This window comes from Myxine glutinosa, chromosome 12 (genome assembly GCF_964187855.1).
Source record: "Myxine glutinosa chromosome 12, kmMyxGlut1.1, whole genome shotgun sequence".
In the NCBI taxonomy this organism is placed as follows: Eukaryota; Metazoa; Chordata; class Myxini; order Myxiniformes; family Myxinidae; genus Myxine; species Myxine glutinosa.
This window is the reverse complement of record NC_136272.1, coordinates 86,342,290-86,361,625: the sequence shown is the minus strand read 5'-3', so window position 1 is coordinate 86,361,625 and position 19,336 is coordinate 86,342,290. Positions and strand designations below refer to the sequence as shown.

General features: G+C 44.3%; 1 protein-coding gene across 1 annotated transcript in view; it reads left to right on the top strand.

The window, feature by feature from the left end:
* LOC137437204 (protein bicaudal D homolog 2-like) overlaps nucleotides 1-18,771 on the top strand; it is a 200,082-nt gene extending 181,311 nt beyond the window's left edge. The window contains exons 4-7 of the mRNA XM_068131569.2: nucleotides 6,000-6,785; nucleotides 8,722-9,630; nucleotides 17,023-17,174; nucleotides 17,272-18,771. Of these exons, the coding sequence (XP_067987670.2) occupies nucleotides 6,000-6,785; nucleotides 8,722-9,630; nucleotides 17,023-17,174; nucleotides 17,272-17,569 (2,145 nt within the window). The 3' untranslated portion in view covers nucleotides 17,570-18,771. The remainder of the gene's footprint in view (nucleotides 1-5,999; nucleotides 6,786-8,721; nucleotides 9,631-17,022; nucleotides 17,175-17,271) is intronic.
* Nucleotides 18,772-19,336: the final 565 nt, after the last annotated feature.

The following is a 19,336-nucleotide window of genomic DNA, read 5'->3' as shown; positions in this document are numbered from 1 at the left end:
CTCCCCACTCCCCTCCCCTCCCCCCTCCCTCTCTCCTCCCATCCCCCCTCCACTCTCCTTCCCCCCACCCCTCCCCTCCCTGTCCCCCCTTTCCCCCATCCCCCCATCTCCCCCCTCTCTCCTCCTCCCCTCCCCTTCCCCCTCTCCCCCCCCTCTCTCCTCCTCCCCTCCCCTTCCCCCTCCATCTCCCCCTTCCCCCCCCTCCGCCACCCCCCACTCCCCCCCCTCCCATCCCTTCCCCGCCTCCCCCCCCTCCCATCCCTCCCCCTCCCTCCCATCCCTTCCCCTCCTCCCCCCCCCTCCCATCCCTTCCCCTCCTCCCCCCCCCTCCCATCCCTTCCCCTCCTCCCCCCCCCCCTCCCATCTCCTCCCCGCCCCTTCCATCTCCTCCCCCCCCCCCTTCCATCTCCTCCCCCACCCGGCAACACCGGGTACTTCTGCTATCGACTATATAAGAGAGATGTCTGTCTGTGTGTCACCGTTTTTCTCGGAGTTGGCTAAACCGATCCTCGTCAAACTTTCAGATGTTCATCAGTGAGTGCCTGGGAGTGTTTTGGGCAAAAAAAAAAAAATTATGACAAAAAAAAGTTCGTTTTTTTGGAGTTAAAAAAATTAATTGCTCGGTAGTGCCGAAGCCTTTTTAAATTAATGACAGTTATATACAAGTGCACATTCGCATAAATAAATACAAAACAATCACCAGACATTTGCTTACAAATAAATCGATCAATTCCAGAAGTGTACGAATTTGGTAGTATGGCTTCTTCTTCTTCCTGATCGGCATCACACTTTTTTCTTTTTTTCCCCCCACCCCTTCCCCCACCCCACCTCCTCTTCCCCCACCACTTAACTCAGAAACGTGATGAACGGCACATTCACCCACCAGCATATACAGGGTGACCCAAAAAAACCTCCCACATTTCGAAAGGCTGTAGCACTGGCAGTAGTGAGGTGGGAGGGGAGGGGCGGGGCTAGGGTCTGTTGGTAGCCCAACCCCAACCAACCTCAGTCGCCAACATGGCGTGGTCGGGAGCACACCGTGCGTTCGCTATCGAAGCGTTCGTCACAAACAACCGTTCCGTGTTCGCCGTGCAGAGGGCCTTTCGAAGACGTTTCAGTATTCCACGGAACCAAAACGTTCCAGATCGGAAAACCATCTTGCAGTGGGTTGAGAATTTCGGGGCAAACAAGCTCAGCTTTAAAAAGAAAATCATCTGGTCGACCTAGGAGCGCTCGTACGCCTGATAATATTGAAGCATTGAGGCGATCTGTTGTGCAGTCTCCGAGACGTTCTGTGCGGAAGCATGCTTTAGCTGAAGGGATATCCCGGGAAACTGCAAGGAGAATCTTACACAAAGACCTCCACTTCCATCCATACAAAATGACGGTTGTGCAAGAACTCAATGCGAGAGATTGGATAAGCCGCAGGGAGTTATGCGAGAACATTCTGCAACGTGTTCCAGAAGATGCTGTTCTCTTGTGCAGTGACGAAGCTCATTTTCATTTGAGTGGCTCTGTAAACAAACCAAATTTTCGCTATTGGTCTGAAGACAACTCTCACATGCTACACGAAAGACCGTTGCACTCTGATCGAGTGACTGTGTGGTGCGCTGTTGCCGATGTTGGCATCGTGGGTCCTTATTTCTTTGAAGAGGGTGGTGTAACTGTTACCGTAACTTCTGACCGTTACATTGATATGCTCGAAAACTTTCTCAAGCCACAACTCGAACACCTTGAGCTTGAAGAACTCGATGTGTGGTTTCAGCACGATGGAGCTACGGCACACACAGCTCGAAGATCATTGCAAGTGCTGAGGGAAATGTTTCCGGATCGGGTGATCTCGTTGCGTGGCGATGTTGGGTGGCCGGCCCGTTCCCCTGACCTCGCCCCTCGTGATTTTTTTCTGTGGGGCTACCTTAAATCACGAGTGTATACTCATCGACCCCAAACTCTTGAAGTCCTTCAGGTTGCTATTCAGCAGGAGATAGCCGCTGTTCCACCCGACATGACCCGTCGAGCCATGGCAGCCTTCAGAAATCGCCTCCAAGCGTGTATAGACAATGACGGCCACCATTTGGAGGATGTCATCTTTAAAACATGATGAATAAAAACTGTATTGAAAGAAGTTTCATGTGTGCAAATAAAACCTTGACTATCTTCAACCATTTTTTTTTCATTTACCTTTGAAATGTGGGAGGTTTTTTTGGGTCACCCTGTATATGAACCCCCTTCCTCTCCTGCCAGTTGGAACAATGTTGTGGAGAAAATTGCATGCTTGGTCAGGGTCACCCAGATAGCTCAGATGACAGAGCACTGGTACGTTTTCCAGAAGACCTGGGTACGATTCCCGGTCTGCGTGTGTAATTTTCCCACATATATCAATTTAATTATTTATAATCCTGTATATTAATGTGATATATATACAGTCACGTGAAAAAGTAAGTACACCCCATGTAAAGTTTTGACTTTTTCAACATATTTCAACATACAACTATTTGATCTTCATTTCAACAATATTGATAGATAAAGGTGGTATAATATAACAAATATCATGAAACATTTACATTTTTGTAGTCCATTGTATAATTTAAATATACATAAATGCAAATTTCGCGTGTGGAAAAAGTAAGTACACCCTTGGCTCTAATAGGTGGTATTGCTCCCTTTGGCAGAAACAACCTCAAGTAGGGGTTTCTTATAACTGTCTATCAGTCTCTGACATCGACTGGGAGAAATTTTTGCCCACTCCTCCATGCAGAATTCTTTCAGCTGTGCGATGCTTGAGGGGTTTCTTGCATGCACAGCTCGTTTCAAATCCCCCCACAAAATCTCGATGGGATTTAGATCCCGGCTTTGACTTGGCCATTCCAGAACCCTCCATTCCTTTCTTTTCAGCCATTCCTTGGTGGATTTACTGGTATGTTTAGGGGTCATTGTCATGTTGCAAGGTCCACCTTCGGTTGAGCTTCAACTTTCTGACAGATGGCCTCACATTATCCTCAAGCACCCTCTGGTACAATGAAGAATTCATCGTGGATTCTATGATGGTGAGCTGCCCAGGCCCTGATGCAGCAAAGCTGCCCCAAACCATAATATTTCCACCACCATGCTTTACAGTTGGTATCAGGTTCTTGTGGTCAAATGCTGTCTTTGGTTTTCGCCAAACATATCTTCTGGTACTGTGGCCAAATAGCTCTGCCTTTGACTCATCTGTCCAGAGCACATTGTTCCAGAAGTGCTGGTCTTTGCCGAGGTGTTCATTGGCAAACTTTAGTCTTGCCCTGATGTTCTTTTTGGACAGCAAAGGTTTCCTCCTGGCATACCTCCCATGCAGATCAAATTTGTGCAGCCTCTTTCTAATGGTAGACTCGTGCACTTTGACATCAACAGTGGCAAGAGCTACCTGTAGGTCCCATGATGACATTCTGGGGTTCTTAGAGACTTCTTTCCGCATCTTGCGGTCTGCTCTCGGGCTGAACTTGCTGGGGCGGCCTGGCCTGAACAAGTTGGCAGTTGTTTGGAATCTTCTCCACTTGTAGATGATCTTCCGGACAGTCGAATGATTTATTTCAAATTGTTTGGAAATCTTTTTAAATCCCTTCCCAGACTCGTAGGCATCTATAACCTTCTTTCTGAAGGCCTCAGAGAGCTCTTTTGATCTCGGCATTGTGACGCCGCACACTTCAACAACAAAGAGCAAACCAAACGAAATGTCTGAGGTTTAAATAAGACAGGTTCCTCCAAGATCCTCCAACGATGTTCTAATCATTTGCACCTGAGCTGGTGCACCTGATTCTAATTTTAGGTATTTGAAGTAGTGATAAATGTAGGGGTGTACTTACTTTTTCCACATGCGAAATTTGCATTTATGTTTATTTAAATTATACAATGGACTACAAAATGTAAATGTTTCCTGATATTTGTTATATTATATCACCTTTATTTATCAATATTGTTGAAATGAAGATCAAATAGCTGTATGTTGAAATATGTTGAAAAAGTCAAAACTTTACACGGGGTGTACTTACTTTTTCACGTGACTGTATATATATATATATATATATATATATATATATATATATATATATATATTCATTCATTCATTCATTCATTCATATATATTTATATATATATATATATATATACAGTGGAACCTTGACTTACGAGTTTAATTCGTTCTGTGACCGAGCTCGTAACTCAATTTGCTCGTTTCTCAAATTAAATTTCCCCATTAAAATGCATTGAAATGCTATTAATCCGTTCCAGCCCGCCAAAAACCACACCAATTTTTTTTTAAATATACAGTATATATAAAAATATCTCGCGCTTTATATTTCACCTGTATGCAGCATACAAGTTGGCAGGATGGCCTGGACTGGAGGTACGCACACTTGATTCTAAACTGTCCAGCCTGGGTTTGAATCCCGACCCAGCTATAACCTGTCATGTCGGTGTTTCACAGGCAGGGTGATTCATCAATGTGTGTACCGCTAAACTGGGCGCCCCGTTTGTGTCCCATTAGTTGTTGGATGTTAAGGATCTCACCGTGTTTTCCACAAAGAGAAGGCGAGCTATCGCCGGCACTCTGAACAAGTTGTGGCCTGGCATGCTCTTCTCCTCTGCCGTTATATACGTCGTCCTCGGCATCTTTTTCCAGAAGAGCCCTGTCTCGTCACAGTTGAAGATTTGCTGGGGGATGTATCGTTCGGCTTCTATCAGTTCGGCAAAAGTTATAATAAAATCTTCAGCTGCCTTCACATCCGCCTCACCAAGTCGACAACACGCACACCTCGCTCATGTTTTTCGACGATTGCGTGTTTTATATCCAAGCACATCATCCTCTTCTTCTTCTCAGTACCGTGTTTTCCACAAAGAGAAGGCGAGCTATCGCCGGCACTCTGAACAAGTTGTGGCCTGGCATGCTCTTCTCCTCTGCCGTTATATACGTCCTCCTCAGCATCTTTTTCCAGAAGAGCCCTGTCTCGTCACAGTTAAAGATTTGCTGGGGGATGTATCGTTCGGCTTCTATCAGTTCGGCAAAAGTTATAATAAAATCTTCAGCTGCCTTCACATCCGCCTCACCAAGTCGACAACACGCACACCTCGCTCATGTTTTTCGACGATTGCGTGTTTTATATCCAAGCACATCATCCTCTCTTCCCTTGGCACTCAATTTCTTAGGACCCATGGTTAAAACTAAGAAATTTTCCAAAATAACCAAAATGCGAAAACAAAGCAGCAGCGATATACGGCAGAGATACTTGCACGGCAAGATAACCACGTGACCGGAACCCACCTGGTGGCGGGTGGCGAAAGCTCGTAACTCAAATCTCGGCTCGCATCTCAAAGCAATAAACCGCCCGAGCGACGGCTCGTATCTCGGAAAACTCGTAAGTTGGTGCACTCGTAAGTCAAGGTTCCACTGTATATATATATATATATATATATATATATATATATATATATATATATATATATATATATATATATGTAAAAGTATACTGTATATACTGTATATAAAAGCGAATAACACGGGCAGATGGTGAACCCTTGTTGAGGTGAAGCCTCGGGCAACCCATGTGAGTATATCTATTAATTATGTACTGTTTTAATGTGAGGTGGAGCACGACTGTATCTATTCATTATGTATTATTGGATTGTGACTATGTCTATTGAATGCAACGAATGGGTATAGAGCAGACACATTCAGACAAACACTTGCTCCATTATATATAGATTTGATACAAAATGCTTGAACCTGTGAAAGCGTCAAGTGATTGATTTTATTTATGACACCCTGATCATCTACATTATGTCAGGTGTTGAGTATATGTTGTTGCAGCTCTTGCATATTGTTTGGTAAGGGAATTATTTTAGTGTGAGTTGACCTGAACTGTTAGAGCCTATTAAATTAGAAAGCAATTTTGGAAGTAAAGGACAGAGTTTTTTGATTTTACGGATCAGGATAAAAAGAAACTCAGTGTTTGTGTTGTTGGCAGGTGGAATTTGAGACGCTAAAGCTGGATACAAGACGGTTGGCTGAGGAGACTGAAGTGCTGCAGGCCCAGCTTGAAGAGGCCGAACGGTTGGAGAAAATCAGTACACGGCAACTGGCAGAAGCACTGGAGGCAGTTGCAGCTGAGCGTGAGCAGAAAAACAGCTTGCGTGCCGATTTGTCTCGGTATGTTGCAATGCATGAAGCCTCACTCGGCAGTCAGCACACTGCTCTAATGCTCACAGAATTGTCTCCACTTGGGGTGCATGCAACTACTGTGGAACGTTCTGGGTGTGAGGAGGTGAAGCCCATTAATGGTTGCCTTGACGGATCCATGGAAGTGGAAGATGAGAATCTCAATGGTGATATTATTGGCAACGATATCGGTCTTCCTTCGAGTTTGACTCGGAATCGCTATCGTACGGACAACGGTTCCGAGGCAAATGGCAAATTTGTGGAGGCACAAAGCGATGACCTTGGCTTTGAAGCTCATCTCTGTAAGGTTGTCAATGGGAATGCTGCTGTAAATGGTCATAGCAAAGTGTCTGACATGGCTAACCTGAGAAATTGCTACGATCATGGAGATGCCCCCATGGAAGTTGCTGATGCTGGAGCAGAAATGCAGAATCATGAGATAGCTGATACTTCTGATGGAGGCTTAAAGAACGGACTCGGTGTTTCTGAATTCCTCTACGGCCAAGGGTCTCAACCAGTTCCTGACATGGTGGCTGACCTGCTAAGCGAATTGAACGGAGGTGCAATCCAAAAGATGAAGCAGGACCTTTCTCAGGTAATATTTTTGAAATCTTGCATTCTTGCAAACAGAATACCAAGGAAGTAACTGACTACTATTTGTGTTTGTGCTTTTACCAGCACAGGGGTGTACAAAGTCTAACCCACGTTCACAACCGTCACGCTATCCCTACCTCTCCATTCACCCTCTCCCGAGGTTTTTTCATCCTCCTCCATTCCTCATTTTTTTCACTTTCTTCCCCCTTATTTTATACAACTCCCCCTACTCTGACACTTGTTGTTTACAATCACATTTCTATGCTAAACCAAACAATAAAACTAATGCGTTGCGTGAGTACGGCTATCCACTCAAACTTAAACGACACTTGTACTTTTACATTCGGATTCTGTACCTTTGTGGAAAAGGCTGATTTGACCAGGTGGGCACTCTTCATGCTTATTTGTAGTCCAGAGTTTTCAATGCCACCCTCCCCCCACTGCCTGGCATTGACCTCTTCCCCATCAGCTTGATGGCACTCTTCGGCCTGAAGGGTCCACATACTTACACTGGGCCCACATAGCCGCTCAATACGAGGTGAGTCATTCAGCTCTTGTGCCCCACTTCATTGATCAAACAAGGCCCACTGCCCGCAGCACATTGGTGGGACCACGTGGGAGACCTCTTGGCTCACGTGGCCCACTTCAAGAAACAAACAGCAAGGTCATCTCTCAGAAAAGGTGAGTTTTTCGGCCTAGCACTGGCCTTTTAATTGCATAAGGCCCTCAAACTGAACAACTCTTGGCCCTCAATGGCCTGTTGACAAAAACACACAACAGGTGAATGGCATGGGCAATGGCAACACATGGCATGACACACAGGCAACTAGGCAAACAGGCAAGTGGCAAGGCAACCTGCAAACCAGGCAAACTGGCAAGGCAACTGGGCCAGGCAAGGGATTGCTGGCCGGCATCTCTGGTGTGGTATGCGTACTGTCTTGGGAGGCAGGTGGCTGGCTCAGTCAGCTCAGACAGCAAAGCAGGTGGATGGCTTTGACCCTATCCTAACCTATCTACCCCCGCTAATTCCTCTATTCTAACTCTAACCATGTCCCTTTACTTCCTCAATCCTAAATACTGTCCCTCTAAGCTCTGCTAGACTTGTCTGTTCCTCCTGGGCCCACTAATCCCTCAAACTATACTATCTCCTGGGAGGAAAAGTTGAGGCACATGCAGTGACAAACATGATGAGGTGGCGTGGCACCACAAGGCTCGCCGGCGGATTAGTCCGATGGGGAGGTGTACATATTCCTATACTAAAAGTTTGGGCCACAATGGGTCCGCGCAAAATCCAATTACCTTACACCAACGGCCGCAGACATCCAAAAATGGTACAAAGGCGGTGGAGGGGGATCCCTATTCTATCATAAGTTTTCTCAACAGTCGTTTCTCTTTATCATTAAACCCCCTATATAGTGGTTCTACTCAGCCAATTTACTCATAACCGCATGTGTTGGTGCTCTATCACATTTGGGCCCAGCCCTCAAATTTTCGTTCTGTGCCTTGCACAATATAGGTGCTGAGCAGTGTGACTCCTCGCAGGCACTCCCTGCTAACTCAAGATTTGGCATCCTGTGCCGATGAGGTCATGCCCATCCCCATAGCTGCCCTCCTTAATTGCCGAGTCATGGGAGGGCCCTTCCTATATGTTTATATAATTTATTCGTGAAAGACATTGATCAAGTATTTTCTGTGTAACCATGGTGACATGTTTTATTGCAACTATGTGGTATTGTACTTTGGTGTACATTCGATATTTACTCTGATGAATCAATGAAGGTGTACCAGAAAAATGTCCATATTCATATGGAGAAGATTTGTTGACATCCTCATTGACTAACACATGATGTCAACTGCTGTTCCAAGATTGCATCAATTTGCATGAAAACTGTGGTGGAAATTTAAACTAACACATTAAATGGTTTTGATTTCTCCAGATGCAGGAGGAAAGAGATGCTCTGCTGTCCAAGCTGGAAGGAGCAGAAGATGAGCTCACATCCACCAGAGCTGCTCTTAGTGACAAGCAGCAGATATTGAACAAGCTCGTTGAGCAGCTGAAACCTCTTGGCTTTTTGTTGGCCAGCAAGTGGTGTTCTGCGGTGGGGCGTGCCATTGGAAGTGATGGTGATGGATTGGCACTCAGTGTTGATGGAAAGGAGGTGCCTCATGCACATGTCAAGGCATTAGTTGCAGCTGTATTTGAGCTGCGAGCATTAGGGAAGGGTGAAGGAAAGGAGTGTTCAGTGCAAGCTGGAGACACTTGGGAGCAGGAGAAGGAAGAAGAGCCCAGTGAGGACTCTGAGGAGCAGTTGGCTCAACTTAAGGATGAGAATGAGAAGCAGCGCAAGGTTATCGAGAGGCTTGAGGATGATCTCAAGAAGACTCAGGAAGCCACATCAGGGAGTCAAGAGGCACTGGCCACAGCACGTGAGCAACTAGTTGGTTTCACAGAGGAGCTTGCTGCTCTCTCAAGACACATCTGTATGAATGACGTTGATGCCCCAAACCTTGAAAACCACAGTGATGCAATACCTCAGTCAGTGCTGGCATGCATGGATGCTTCGCTACCGGTGAGCGTGGTGGACCTTCGTGCAGAACCACTCGGTGTTTCCGCTTTGATGACCATTGTCAGAGAACAGATGCGACACCTCAAAGAGGCTACAGAACGAGCGGCAGCGGTAGCGGCAGCAGCAAAACGGCATAGTGAGGTGACTGACAGGGATGATGAAATTGCAGAGCGTGAGCGTGAAGGACTCACTGAAGAGGTGCTGAAGCTACGATCACTGTTGAGCACAAAACGTGAGCAGATCGCCACACTGCGCACAGTCCTCAAGGCAAACAAGCAGGTATTGATTTCCAATATTGCCTTTTCGTGAATAACATTTTGTATTTTCCACTCTTAATCCCAACTCTCTGCCTCGCACATGATGGTGCATAGAGTCATTATCTTTATTGAATAATTTGATGAAGACCCCAACTCTATTAAAATAATATATAAAAACACAGGAGGCCATTGTGTAACAGCATCATTGCCAGATTCTCTGATTTATGGTTAAGATTGGACAATTATCACTAACTGCTTCATGTGATGGTGCTGCTCAGCATGAAGGGCCAAGTATTTAGTCTTCTTGTGTGTTTTGTTTCCTTGCATTTCATTGTACTGCATAGATTCACACCAGAGATTTATTTGGTTCTTCCTGTTGTTGTTTTTTGCACTTTATTAGCCCCCGTTGGACTTGATCCAAAACGGGGGTTTATGGATTGGGTCTCGTCCGTCCGTCCGCCTGTCCGTCCATGCGTGCATGTGTCCGCAACAATATCTCGGAGATGTATGGACAAATTTGATTTGTACTTGGCACAAATACAACATATGATGGCATATAAATGCACATCACATTATTTCATGATGCGATCAAATATGGCCGACTGGTAGACTGGCAGCCATTTAATTGTAAAAAAAAACTTGATATTGACCACGTCCTCAACCATTTCTCGAACATGCATTTACCGATCTTGTTCAAACCTGGCACACAGAAAATGAATGATGGGTTACATATGCACGTCATTTTCTTTTGAGATCAGATCGAATATGGCTGACTGGTGGACATTTTGTTACTTAAACATGTCCCCAACCATTTCTCGACATGCAAAGATCGATTTTGTTTTGTAATCCGACCAAAGATGGCCGACTGACGGCCTTGAACTCTGTACAGCAAAATTACTAAAACCACGGGGGCTATGACATTTTGTCTTTTTTCTTCTTGTTGACAATTGGGTGTGAGCATGAGGGATCATGAAGATGAGCTAAAAATGAGGAGTTGTGTTGCTTCAAATCCAAAACCATGTTCGGTTCTACAGTTCATTTCATCTTTATTTTGCAGTCTTCCTGCCCTGCTCATCATTACCCCTTGTGAAGCAAAACGCAGGGTTAAGAAATTAGTTCATTCTGTCCGTACGTCTGTCCGTCTGATCAGTTTATGATCGTCATTTTATGATTAAGGAACACCTTATTAAAATGCAATGTTATATTTTGCCAGAAAGACAACTTTGCCGTTTAACCATAGGCTACCTTGGCTCTGAATTTGTCACGACTGCACATGCGCAGAGAGGAGTGAGATAATTATTTTACTCTCTGCCTGCCTGGCAATCAAACATAATTGAAAATCATTCCAAACAGGTAACTTACTGTTTTAATGACATCATAAAGGACACAAACAACAGGTACGAATAACTAATGTAACGTGTTAGATCGGGTGATGTGATGGACACTGGGTTAAACAACGTTAAAATTTGGAATTTATTTATTTATTCGCCTTTAAACCTTTTAAAACCTTTATTTAAATTGTATTATACACTTGAACACTATATCACACAAATCGCCTTCATAATACTTCCAAGCTATCTATCCATATATGGCATGAGAGGGTGTGGCATGTGAGAGGGCACATATCAGGGTGAAGAAGACTCTGTCAATATGGCTAAGTGAGTATGAGGCCGATTAACACTTTTATATGGTACACACAGGGATGCACACGGAAACTAGGAGCACAGAACAAACGTTGGTACATCACGGGTGGTGAAGGTTGTGGTCAAGTTTCATCGAAATTTTGTGTGTAGTTTCTGAGAAAAAAAGCAAATACCTGTTTTGGGGGGCAACCCCCCCCCCCCCCCTCTCTATAATCCCCCAAAGCGGCAGTTTTTTATTTATGCCATGAACAAACTTTGTTACAGCATGGGTGGTGAATGTTGTGGTCAAGTTTAATCAACATTGTGTGTGTAGTTTCAGAAAAGAAAGCAAATAACTATTTTGGGGGGGTCAAACCTGGACCCACTTTGACCCCTCCGTTAGACCCCCTTAGACTTTGATTTTCTTTGCCGTGAACAAACTTTGGTATAACATGGGTGATTAAGGTTGTGGTCAAGTTGCATCAGAATTGTGTGTGTAGTTTCTGAGAAGAAAGCAAATAGCTATTTTGGGGGGCAACCAACCCCCCATACTCCTCCTGACGGCCCGACTTTTTAGTGCCTTGAACAAACTTTGGTACATCATGGGTGATGAAGGTTGTGGTCAAATTTCATCGAAATATTGTGTGTGTAGTTTCAGAGGAGAAAGCAAATTCCTATTTTGCGGGTCAAACCTGGATCCACTTTGACCCCTGGAAGACCCCCTTAAACCACAATTTATTTTATGCAATGAACAAACTTTAGTCACACCATAACAAATATCATTTGTACCAAGTTTCACCACAATCCCATCAACGGTTTCGGAGAAGAGGTTGAAACTGTTTACAGACTGATGGACGGACGATGCGCCATCACATAAGCTCCCCAGAACTGCGTTCAAGATGAGCTAATAAACAAGTTTGTTTTAAATCCCTTCAGCTGTTCTCAAGTACAGTCGTGGCCAAAAATATTGGCACCCTTGCACTATTTTCAAATAATGCACCATTTCTTCCAGAAAATTGTTGAAGTTAAAGAATCTTTTGGTATCCACATATGTATTTCTTTGGTTTTCAGTGGAACAAAACAAAAAAAGCTGAAAAAATTACGAAATCTTACCTTATTCGACACAGAAAAACCTAAAATGGGCCGGACAATATTATTGGCACCTTTTAGAAGTTGTTAGAAATAATTAGATTTCAAGCAGGTGATTCTCCTTTACTTTGGAATTGAACTCACCTGTGTTGAGTTTCAAGTCTTTCTTTCAAGTTCAAGTCAAGTCTGTCTTTCCCTCGTGGTCCCCCTGTACTGTCTTTCCCTCGTGGTCCCCCTGTGCTGTCCTTCCCTCGTGGTCCCCCTGTACTGTCTTTCCCTCGTGGTCCCCCTGTACTGTCTTTCCCTCGTGGTCCCCCTGTACTGTCTTTCCCTCGTGGTCCCCCTGTGCTGTCTTTCCCTCGCGGTTGTCAGCTCTTTCACGAGCCTCGATTCAGTATACAAAAAAAAGTGTCTGCAATATAAAAAATAACTCATTCAACCTGTTTGAAGAAGAAAAAAAAAAGGAGTCATTCTGCTGTTTTGTGTCACTGTGTGTATCGCAATGAGAGCATGGAGAAAAGAAAGAAAACCAGAGAATTGTCTGAGGAGGTCAGAAACAAGATTGTAGCCAAGCATGGACAATCTCAAGGCTACAAGTCCATCTCCAGAGACCTTGATGTTCCTGTGTCCACCGTACGCAATGTTATCAGGAAGTTTAAGGCCCATGACGCTGTAGCCAACTTCCCTGGACATGGCTGCAAGAGAAAACTTGGTTGAAGATTGCAGTGAAGGATTTTTTGAATGTTGGAGAAAGCACCTCGATCAACTGCCAAACAGATTCAAGCTGACCTTCAGACACAAGGCACGACAGTTTAACTCCCACCATCCGTCGCCAACTCTATGAAAGGGGGTTCTTTGGTTGGAGACCCAGGAGGACCCCACTGCTGAGAGAGAGAGACAGAAGAAAGCGCGACTAGAGTTTGCCAAAACACACGAACAAGCCAAACTCCTTCTGGAAGAATGTCCTGTGAACAGATGAGACCAAATTAGAGCTTTTTGATAAAGCACATCATCTCTATGTTTACAGAAAACAAAATGAAGCCTTCAAAGAAAAGAACACCTTCCATACAGTTAAACATGGAGGAGGCTCAGTGATGTTTTGGGGTTGCTGTGCTGCCTCTGGCACTGGGTGCCTTGAATGTGTGCATGGCATCATTAAATCAGGGGATAACCAAGGCATTTTGGAGCGCAATGTTGAACGCAGTGTCAGAAAGCTGGGTCTCCATCGAAGGTCATGGGTCTTGCGGCAGGACAATGACCCCAAACACACTTCAACAAGCGTTATGCCTAGGTCCCCCGTCGGTGAAGTGATGTGAGTTGACAAAGTGGAAGACGCAAGGTGGCCATCTTGGATTTTTACGTGGCGACCCAATTTTCAATAGCGTTCTTCCTTATGCGTAGATACACCCACACACCAGATTAGAAGTTAGTAGTTCGTTTATTTTTCCAAGATATTTCGCTCACAAGGTTCAGACATATACTGTGTATGGTGGTGGCCATCTTGGATTTTGAGGTGGCGACCCAATTTTCAATAGCGTTCTTCCTTATGCCTAGATACACCCACACACCAGATTAGAAGTTGGTACTTCGCTTATTTTTCAAGATATTCCGCTCACAAGGTTCAGACATACATGGCGGCGGCCATCTTGGATTTTGACGTGGCGACCCAATTTTCAATAGCGTTCTTCCTTATGCCTAGATACACCCACACACCAGATTAGAAGTTAGTAGTTCATTTATTTTTCAAGATATTCCGCTCACAATGTTCAGACATTTACTTTTCAAGATATCGCGCTTACAAGGTTTAGATATGGTGACAGCCATCTTGGATTTTGACGTGGCGAACTAATTTTCAATAGGGTTCTTCCATATGCCTAGTTGCACCCACACACCAAATTAGAATTCAGTCTTTCGCTTATGCACGCACAGACGGACGGACGGGCGCACACACGGACGGAGGGGAAAACCATCGTACCCCTTTCGCTCCGCGGTGCGACGGGGGACAAAAAACACTCAGGAATGGTTCAAGACAAAACGCTGGACTGTTCTGAAGTGGCCAGCAATGAGTCCAGATCTAAATCCCATTGAACACCTGTGGGGAGATCTGAAAACTGCAGTTGGATGAATGCACCCTTCAAATCTGGGAGAACTGGAGCAGTTTGCACAAAAGATTGGGCCAAACTGCCAGTAGAGAGGTGCAGGAAGCTCATTCATGGCTGGAGGAAGTGCTTGACTGCAGTTATTTTGTCCAAAGTCTGTGCTACCAAATATTAAGTCGAGGGTGTCGATAATTTCTTCAATGCTATTTATTTTTATTTTCTGATTTAAAAGGATATATTAAGTTTTGAATAAAAAACAAAGGTTCTGTAATATTAACAGTGAAATTCAGAATTGTGGAGACCAAATACTTTTATCAATTTCAACTTATTTTTTGAGAAAATTGTCAGTTATTTGAAAAATGTGCGAGTGTGCCAATATTTTTGGCCACGAGTATCACATTTTACCAAACATGACAGGTTTCACATCGATCGGTGAAGCGGTTTCAGAGAAGGGTTAAAAAAAAAACTTCTAAGTTAATATGGCGACCAAACCACGAGACATGACATAAACATAGGGGCAATACCCCTGGCGCTCACCTGGTAGAATAATCGATATACTACATGACTAAAGGTATTTTTAACACTAGAACTACCAGCCTCACCCACCTACCTAATAGCTCAAAAATCTCTTTGTCCGTGAGCCCCGGCCGCCGTGACATGTTTACTGTATAGCGTGAATACAGTACACCGTCTGAAATCGAATAAATGAACGAACGAATGAAATTTTTGGAAATTTTACATGCACTTCCTGTTTAGCAGATTCGGCACACAGAGATGAAATCTCATCGAAACATGTATTGATAATAACTTATCTCAAATTACAATTCATCAATGCTGAACCCATGTGTTTTATGCAATACATTTCCTTAGCGGTCAAATTGACCGCAGTGGCGGTTTTAGGTATAATAACCTGTAACTCAAATGTGGTTGAGGTCAGGAGGTCAATATTTTGTGTGAATATTCAACACCCTGAATCAAGAAAAGTCAAGGAAAATCAAAACTGTGAACAAAAAATGTATGTTTTTTGTGAACAAAAAATATATATATTCTGAGTAATTACACTCTTAGTCAGCTACCAAACATGTGCTTGCGGTCAAATTTAATTGACCGCTCCGGGGGTTCTAGTGTTAAACCAATTGAAATGGTTGCTGGAAGACAGGGCAGCATGCAGAATCATACGAACAAAATCATAAGACTTGAAACAAACAAACCAAAAAATACCTATTTGGGGGGGCAACCCCTACCGCAGCATAGTACCCGGGTCGGTTATGATTAATAATTATCTACCAGCTAAAACATAACAATCCCGAGAATAGGAGTATTAAGGTACTTGGATATTAACCTTACTATCAAGAACTCCTTGTGGGTTCATATGGGGATGTATATAAGAGTATAAGAATCGAGGCTACCTGTATACCTCCTACCTGTATATTTCAGACCTACACCCCCCCCCCCCCCCCCCACTCCCATCCTGTATACCTCCTCAAACCCCAATTTTTCCTATACATTGAACAAACATTGGTACATCACGGGTGATGAAGGTTGTAGTGAAGTTTCACTGAAATTGTGTATGTAGTTTCAGAGAAAAGAGCAAATACCTATTTTGGGGGGCAACCCCCCAGTAGAACCCTCATGGGCCGATTTTTAATGCTGTGAAAAAAACTTTGGTACAACATGGGTGATTAAGGTTGTGGTCAAGTTTCATCAGAATTGTGTGTGTATATTCTGAGAAAGAAGCAAATACCTATTTTGGGGGACAACCCCCCCCCCCTCCCCAATACACCTCCTCAGGGCTCGATTTTTAGCTCACCTGGAACTAAGTTCAAGAGAGCTTATGCGATGGCGCATTGTCCGTCCGTCCATCAGTCCGTCCGTTAACACTTGAAACTTCTCCGAAACCGCTGATGGGATTGCGACCAAATTTGGCACAAATGATATTTGTTGTGTTGTGACTAAAGTTGGTTCACGGTATTAAAAAGAATCGGGGTCTGAGGGGGTTTACCAGGGTCAAAGTGGATCCAGGTTTGACCCCCCAAAATAGGAATTTGCTTTTTCCTCTGAAACTACACACACTATTTTGATGAAACGTATGTGTGTATGTTCATACATACATGCTGTACATACATGTTTTGAACCTGAGTAGATATTCTGACTTTGATTTTGACCTTTATCGAATTTTATTAATCCTGAATACATATTCTCAATTTTTAAAATCTGTTTCCAAAAAACATTTCCTTTCAAGCCTTTAGTTAAATTATACAGATTGCTATCCCACAAGATGCACTTTAACGTTTTGAGGCAGAGTTTTCCCATCACTGCCGATCTTGAAATGTCGAACATGAGCGACTGCTCACAAAGAGGAGAATTTTCAATTTGTAATCTCCAGGTTTGTGGTTCCAGAAATTCTACCTCGAGTAGCTGTAGTTTTTCCAGCAACTAGTTTTGAGTATTGTGAAAATATTAAATGATTGTTTAACTGTAATCTTGGTGATTTGTCGTGCCAATGACTTGTACAGAATTTTCGGGTGTTCACATTGGTTATGACTAGTTGTATAGGAAGTTGTGAATACTCTGAATTGAGTCTGGTTTTCCGCACTTTTGCAGACTGCTGAGGTTGCCTTGGGGAATTTAAAGAGCAAGTATGAGAGTGAAAAGGCTCAGGGAACAGGGACCATGCTGAAGCTGAGGCATGAATTAAAGGCTCTCAAGGAAGACTCGGCAACGTTTGCTTCCCTGCGAGCCATGTTCACTTCACGGTGAGTCCATATTCGTCTGTCATCTTCATCTCTTTGTTTTTGTTTTGTTTTTTGGCGTTTAATCTACTGCTCTCCATTCCTGCCCTCTTCAATGCAGCTGTGATGAGTACATGGCTCAGCTGGAGGCCATGCAGAGTCAGCTCTCTGCGGCCGAGGAGGAAAAGCGCACCCTCAACGCATTGCTCCGTGCCGCCCTCCAGCAGAAGCTCGCTCTCTCTCAGCGCCTCGAGGACCTCGAGCTCTCTCAGCTTTATAAGCTTAGGCCACCACCTCAAACCCTCAACCTTTCCGCACCTCGCCCGATATTTTTACCTCCCGGTCCCCCGTCACTTCGTTTCCCGATGCCTCGCTTGCCAGCCATCAATACGAGCCGGAAGATCCAGGGTTATGGCTAGGCTAGAGCTTGTACTGCTCGGCACGGTAAGGAGTAAGGCTGTGACCACCACCTTTCGTAGCATCCTTCACGATGTGGCCCACATTCCCCAAGCGTCTGTGGATATAAGTTTTTCTCCTGGCAGTGCCGCGACCTCTATGCCATCCAATGCTCTTGCCTGCATGCTGATTAAAGGCAGGTCGTAGGAAATCTAAGCTGATTTGCATGTGGACAAAAGCAATTGACCTCAGTCTTTGGCCGACGTGCTTTTTCTCATTGTGCTGATTACACCATTGTCACTGCAATGAAAGGGCCAGCAGTATTCTTCGTCCTGTAATTTCCTCCCATATGCACCCAAGTGGCTCTCGATAGGTAGTTATTTCACTGTTCGCTAGAATAGAATCGTACAGCTATTCTTACCGGTCAACCTGTCGTTAACTGCTTATGCTGGTGGACGGAAGTTGAGACTGCTGTAGTAAGCTGTTTGGAGGCCAGTATTGAGGAGTTAGTACGAGAAAGGTTGTGGTTCCAAAAAGTTCTCTTCTAATTGAACTGTGTTTTGGTGTAAGAAAGAAAATCTGTCTTCGGTGGTGATTAACAAAAACCTATTGGTTAAATTGTTAGCAGCTAGACGTGTAACTCTGTGCATATGCACTTTGATGCAGAGGTATAACCAGCAGTGGGTTAGCAAACTAGTATCTAGTATTGATTTGTGCACTTAGAACATGGAGCGTTCGAGTTTACCTTTTGAAAAGTGTTGGCCGTGAGCTATGTAGCCATTTTGTGTTTCCGTGCTGTCCGCACTCATGCCGTTCGTGAGGACTATAGAACTTGTAGAAGGGTTGTGCTCACAGTAGCTGTAAACACACGCGGTTCGTCTTGGAAAGACCTCCGTGGCTTGAAAGCACGGAGTTGGCTTCACTTAGACAGCACGTGTGCGGTTTGCATGATGGCGTTGCCTTTTAGAGTGGGTAGAATAGCAAGTAGGCTTGGATCCAGAAGGTCCCTCGTGTCAACAGAGCTTCTCATCCCAGCACGAGTCCAAAGAACAAGCAAAGATCTGACGCATCCATTAGCAATCGTGCTTTGTGAATTGTGGCCTGTTCAGGTCCATTGAAATAATAACAAGGGAATAACTTGACACGACCGAATCAAAAGGTTTCAAGTTGAATTGTTCGATCCGACACTTATTAGTCTGCAAATTCGAGTCGAACGTTCAGGTAGTCCACTCGGCCTCCCTTCACAATGTACCGTATGAAACTGCAAGCCGGCCGATCGTTTTGTGATGGTCGTTTCAGAGATGTGTGTGTGTGTGTGTGGACCGTCGTGAATTGTATTTTTCGGTTGCCTCTTTGTGGGTTGCGTCGTCCACGTGTAGGTGGTACGGCGACGGCTAAATCTGTAACCCACATGCTTTTGCTACGTTGGTACACTGTTGGTTACACAGTGCAAATAACGGGGTTTTCTACCTAATTGCTCAGAATGAACCGGATTTTTAAAAATATATTTTTTGAGTAAATTCGCCGTCGCGCTATTCCCAGGCGTTGCGATTTTTTGAACCTTCAACAACGTTTCCCAAGCCTTTTTCAGAAGATGAAGTAAAAAGAAGAGGTTTTTTAAAATGAACACGAATATGCAAATTTCCTTCTCTGTGAATCCGCTGCCGACCGGACAAACAAAACGCCGATACTTGAAGACTTTGCAAAGTCATGTTTAATCGCGACGATCCTTGGGTGTTTTTGCAGCTTTATTCGTCGTCGTCCTTGGCGCAAAACATTGAAAGGATCAA